Genomic DNA, 6,150 nt, shown 5'->3' on the forward strand with positions numbered 1-6,150 from the left:
TTTATAACTAATATTGATTGTAGAAATCTTTCACATAATTTTTTTTTCACAAGAAGTTATTCTAACCATAAAATCATCAGATTCTATATTTTTCATGTAAAAAAAAAAAAGTGATGTTTAATCACTACATAAAAACATCACTCAATTTTAACAAGACAATTATATCATCAAACATATATTATGATAAATTATGTAAAAGATAAAAATGATTAGATATCAAGATATTTTTAATTATTAATTATATATTTACAATTTTTGAGATATGTGATAATGTCAAATAATTTAATTTCTGTTGAAATGTTCTAAAAACCGACAACAATTTACTTTTTTTTTTTAATAACCGTCGATTAGTGGAAAAGTTGTTCAAAAGCTTAGAAATCGCGCGGTAAATTACCTAGTGAAATAAATAAATGACTATAATTAATGATAAGGGTAAATTAGGAAGTAAGTATAAAATTATCTAGTAATTTCATGAAGTGGACAAATATTGATAGACATTCCAAAATAATACGGTAGATATCTGTTGTTGGATGAAGGAAGTATAAACCGGAAAAAAGAAACTGTTCGTTTTGCTGATTGATTTTCGGGCTAAAACCGAAGAAGTAATGCTTCTGAATGCTTGATTGTGTAAGCTGAAAAAAAAAAGATTCTTGGGAATTGGGTAGAAGTTGTTGAGGCTGGTGGCGTTGGTATCTGACATTGAAAATTTCAATTTAGGTTTGTTGGAAGATAGTTATAATGGTAAGTAACAACTTTATTTTCCCCCAAATTGATTTGCATACAAAGTATATCTTAATCTTATACATTTAGGAGTGTGCAGACCAAAAAAGATGCGAAGAACTGGCCAAATCATCATCTTTCTACCGCAGGATATATTCAGAGGTATGCTGTATCAGTATCAGTCAATCTTTAAGATTCAATACTGTATTTTATTGCTTTCTGTTTTTTTAGAGTGTGCTCTTAAAATTTAAAATGGAAAGAAAAACCCCATGTTTTGCTTTTCTTATTTGGGGTGTGGGGAAGTGGAGTTACTGCACCTGAATTTGAAGGTGGGTTGTGGACTATGTTTCTCTGACTCTCCAAAAATGCGACCGCACTCGTGTTGGATTAGTATCAAACATGCAAGCATTGATATTTTTGAAAAGTTTGGGCAACATAGGTTCTGGATTCTATTCTTTTCAAGTTATTGGGTTCTGAATTAATAATCCGTACATATTTAGTGGAATTTTAAGACAAATAGTCCAATGCGGGGTTTCAACCAAAGCTACTTTGGTTCGACCAAACTAGCATCCCACACTCTAGCTCCGCCCTTGGCTAATGAATTCATCTTATTAACAAAAGGATAGTTAGCCAGCCAATAGTTACATTGATGTTAAATCTTAACATCAATGTATTAAGGTTGAAGGTTAGTAGGGTTAGCGTGTTGTCTTCCCTTGCGAGGGTATGGGTTGTTAGCGTTTGGAGTAGTCCTAGCCTTATGGCTGTTTACTGCGTTTCACTCCTCACATTACTTTCTTGATGTTATTGTCTCATTTGTTGATTATACACTATCTTTTGTATTGGTTGTTATGTTTTATATATATCTCTCCTGTCACTTAGATTTGATGTTCTTGAGCTGAGGGTCTCCCGGAAACAGCCTCTCTACCTCCACGAGGTAGTGGTAAGGTCTGCGTACACTCTACCCTCCCCAGACCCCACCTAGTGGGATTTCACTGGGTATGTTGTTGTTGTTGTTGTTGTATGTCCTTGCCCTGTCCGGTGGCTTTGTGAAAGTTTGAACTTCATTGATGAGAATGATCAGAAACAGTATAGATGAGTTTTGTACATGCTTGCCTTTCATGAAACTTCTTTGTAATTTATGTAATATGCTTGACATTCCTCAGTTTCAAGATAAGAGATATTAAATGTGACTTCTGAACTACTATGCCAGTTGCATCATTGTCTATTCCAGACATTGATTGAACGGTGTATTCTTCGTGTGAATATGCTTTAGGCAAATATTTACTGGGATTTTCTTCTGAAATCATGTTGTATCTACAGGTAGAAGAGATAGGATGGGAGCACCTTGTTAGATTTGGGGAAGATCTGAGACTTCTCAGCTTTCACACCAAGTAAGGCCTCGTTTATCTTTTAACACTATGATTGGGCTAAAATGAGGAAGGCTAGGTGTTCGTTAAATGAAAGAAGACGGTATAGATTGTTTCCCGTTTGTTAGGAATTATAAGAGGAGGGACTGTAGTGGAGGACTGTAAACTTCTGAATTGCATCTAGTGGAAGACTGGAGTTTACATTGCCGGGAAATAAACTCTCAAGCTTTTTCTGTGCGTTAGGGACAAGAAAGGAAGAGTGCACATTCTGCAGATAACTTTGGATGGATCATATCCTAACCATCCGCCTTCTATAGCAGCGGTTGGCATCCTTCAAATTTCAGATACTAGAGCCTTGCACTCTTTAGGCAATTTCCTAATTTATTAACTATTCCCCAGGATGTTCCTTATCTCTTCAATTTAAAATGGTCAATAAACTCAAGACTGAAAGATGCTATCCAACAGTTTCATAAGGTAATTGTGTATTCTTCAATTTGATTTACTACTGATTATTTCATCCACCAAAGACGTGTAGTTTTTAGACATTGGTGGATTGTGATTTTCTGCTATAATTACCATATTTTTTTCTTACTGGATCCAGCATCTTGAGAAGCTTCAGGACTTTTGGAATCTAATGGATGATATTGACCACTCTCTTTTGGTTTCTGATCTACGATATCCTCAACGTGCTTTGTCACATCGCCAACTTAATATAAGTATGTGCTTAATGCTTATGTACATGAATGTTGTTCAGTACCCCTTTACCGCTGCAGAACTAACTGATATCCATTTTCTTTTGCTATAGGTAATGACAGCTACATCATATTGTCTATAGATGCTAATGATCCGACATCCCTACCGGAGTAAGTTTTTTTCTGAAACTCGCAGCTTTTACAAGTATTCTTATCTTTAATGAGTTTGAAATTGATATGGAGTTCTTCTAGCTGTCGCTTTCTTGGTTCTGATTCAGGGGTGGAGAGATTGAGGGCGATGTGGAGGAAAAACTGCAAAAGATGGTATTTCAACTTTTGCTTTTATGCTGGATATATTATCACAGTCCTTATCATTTCTACATTTAGATGCTAATACTGTTGTTTAACGTGCTCAAAATATTGGTTTAAGTAATTTTTCTTGATTTTTCAAGCATTATTGTAGATTTCTCTGTTACCTGGTGTTTTCATGCATAAAAATCAAATTCGTCTGCACTTAAGTTTTTGAACATTAATCAGTAAAAAAAATTAAGGGACTTGGGGCTGGGTGTCTAAGGATATTTGAATTTCCCTTTTGATTGGTTGAGGAGGTTCAACTTGCTATACATGGAATGTTCTCTACGTTTGGCATTTTGAACCATATTCAGGAAAAAAGATTTAACAATTGGGAGATGGAGGGTGGCAGGGTGTAAGAGTTACTCAGTTTTTTCCTCTATGATTGGTGTTTTGAACATTTATCAGGAAAAAGGATTTAGGGATTGCGGACTGGTTGGTAAGGATGGTTTTAAATTTCTCTTTCGAAAGGTAGAGGAGGTTCTATTGGCTATCATGTCCTTAGGAGATCTATCCCTTAAGATGACCGAGTCGTTCTTAAGGTAAATTGATGTGCCTAGGATTTGAATTCCAACACAATCAAGCTTGTGATGTTTAACTTGTGCTGAGATTTTGTATGTCGCTTGTTATGTCTCACCAGCTGAGATTTCTATTCTACTCACAGGATGAGAGACAAGCCATTTTCCGAGAATCTTGCACACGTATTGGATATTCAACTTCATGGACCTTCAAGTATTCAGAAAACTGATCCACAAACTGAATGTGGCATTTGTTATGCACAATATCTTCCAATTGGTAATCCTATATCCGTAAGATAAACCCATTGATATTCTGTGGTATGGCATTGACTTGATGATGTCAATCTAGATGATGAACTTGGTGATAAGAGTGGAAGTGGCACTGATTGTACATGTGAAAATAACAGCTGCAGTAGGGCCTTCCATAGTGTTTGCCTTGGAGATTGGCTGCGTTCTATCACAACAACAAGGCAGTAAGTTGAAATCTCCTATCTTGATTTTTTGATTGTGATGGTAAACATATCCTTGAGATATTGTCATTCTGTTGTGCGAGTCCATGATTGAGCTTTGTTGATCGTCTGTTAGTGTTGGCTGTAAAAGTTTTTAGTTGATATATAGCCAGGCCAAGTTGAAACTAGATTAATGTTTTGGAAAGGAAAATATATTGTCGATTGTTACAGATGCTAATGAAATATCTGAGTATTATATCTTACCAGTCCATATACACTAAGGAGAGATTAATTAGACAAGATTTTGGTTGAACTAAGTATAGTTAAAACACACCTTGTTTTTTTAACAGTACGCATGAAAACTCTTACCTTCCTTGCATGAGCTTTCATAGGTAAGTCATACTGTTCTATGTTACAGTGATAATATATGCATTCTTTTCACATATGGAAGTTCTATTTTTCAATTTCTTTTTCACTTATGCAATGACTTTGATTACCCTCTAATCCAAATTGACTTCGTGTTGTATGATTATTAAGAGAGTTAAATTTGAGAATATTTACTGCTAATTTGGGGACAAATGAAGGGGCAATACATTGTTTTGGTTTTTGAGGAACATGTAGAGAAAATTGTGTAAAGGGAGTAAAAGTGAGAAATGTATAACTTTTGGAATAATTGAACTTTCCTTTTTGTGTTTGGAACTTCTTGTTACCTTTTGCTTTTGTAACCTTCAATACATTAAGGGGTCGTTTGATTGTTGGTTAGGAAGTAAATTATTCATGTATTAAAATCAGCATAACAAGTACCATGTTTGGTGGTATTTTAGTTGCTATGTATAGAATTCAGCACATCAAATACGATGTTTGGTTACCAGTTTACAATCCCACATGACTTACACATGTATAAGCTATGAAAGAACCTATATTTTAGGTAGGGTAGAAGATGGAATAACTAAACCCTGCATAACTCTAGCCAACTGCAAGGACGTAAATTTTTTAATTCTCTTATCACATTCATCTACTTTGTTTGTTTTACAGGTCGTTTGATGTTCTGTTTGGCAATTGTCCATACTGTTCTGATCCAATTGCTGTCAAAATGAATACTAGAAAGTAAAGCAGTAATTCAGTCTCAGCCACATTTGCATTCCTTAGCCAGTGTATTTAGTAATGCTAGTATAAGTTATGCTTTCAGTAATTGTAGAATAGTCTTTGCAATGAACTAGCCACCTGTCCTACTACACGTTAGAATTAGGCGGTCATTTGTCCTTTATAATAGTCGGATTGTACTGATGAGAACTTATCGAATATTTGAAAATCTATTTCTTTCCACAGAACTTCTCTCCTTCTCCATCTCTTGTATTTCTCCTGTTATTTTCTTCAATAAATTGAGTTTTCAAATAGCTCAATACATGACATTGTATCAGAGCTTTCATGTTTCTGAGAGGAATTTCATCAATGTCGGATTATGAGAAGTTTAATACGAAACCCTTATATTGAGGAAAGTTTTTTTTTTCCTGAGTGAATGAACCTAGTCCTTTATAATATCATGTCAGTGTATGATATATCATGTGCGTATCAAAGAGGCTTGATGAATGTTTTTTAATAGAAGGATTGATGCAAACCTCTATGATACTCTTTCAGTATATGATATACACTATATGAGTATCAGGTCTATTTGTGGAAAGTGGTTTTTTTTTTAATGAATGAACTTGTTCCTCTACGATGCCTTGTCGACATATGATATGTTATGTGATTATCATAAAAAATTGATGAACGTTTTAATCGAAGACTGAAGCATGCCTTTATAATGTCATATGATATATGATATGATCTGGTAGATGATATACTGGAGTCTCATATGTTTTGAACAAGAAATTTCTGATGTCGTAAGAAACTGACAGTCCTTTGTAAGTGTGGCACATACTTTTTTATTTGTTTCAAAACTATTTGTTTGAGTGTGGCCCGCTTGAATGCCAAGTGCTTTCAAGCAATTCTTCCCGCTAAAGACAAATGATTTTCTTTCGGTCCAAATAGAACAATTTAATAGGACTTAGAT

The 6,150-nt window shown here is 34.7% G+C and overlaps 1 protein-coding gene across 1 annotated transcript; it reads left to right on the plus strand.

Moving 5' to 3' along the window:
* The first annotated feature begins 663 nt into the window (after positions 1 to 663).
* Positions 664 to 5,267, plus strand: LOC125810388 (uncharacterized). The gene is made up of 11 exons (XM_049489888.1): positions 664 to 741; positions 811 to 882; positions 2,041 to 2,111; positions 2,331 to 2,409; positions 2,487 to 2,561; positions 2,689 to 2,803; positions 2,893 to 2,950; positions 3,032 to 3,103; positions 3,795 to 3,925; positions 3,998 to 4,121; positions 5,133 to 5,267. Exons 1-11 carry the CDS (start codon positions 739 to 741, stop codon positions 5,206 to 5,208), a joined length of 876 nt encoding a protein of 291 aa, XP_049345845.1. The 5' UTR covers positions 664 to 738; the 3' UTR covers positions 5,209 to 5,267.
* Positions 5,268 to 6,150: the final 883 nt, after the last annotated feature.

The sequence above is a fragment of the Solanum verrucosum genome, unplaced genomic scaffold (genome assembly GCF_900185275.1).
Source record: "Solanum verrucosum unplaced genomic scaffold, falcon-dt-bn FXZP01000038.1, whole genome shotgun sequence".
Taxonomy (NCBI): Eukaryota; Viridiplantae; Streptophyta; class Magnoliopsida; order Solanales; family Solanaceae; genus Solanum; species Solanum verrucosum.

What these genes read in the sequence shown, in the direction of transcription:
- LOC125810388 (XM_049489888.1), top strand. An exon ending in ACCGCAGGATATATTCAGAG is followed by an intron (nt 883 to 2,040) that starts GTATGCTGTATC and finishes TTGTATCTACAG; the next exon opens with GTAGAAGAGATAGGATGGGA. An exon ending in ACATCGCCAACTTAATATAA is followed by an intron (nt 2,804 to 2,892) that starts GTATGTGCTTAA and finishes CTTTTGCTATAG; the next exon opens with GTAATGACAGCTACATCATA.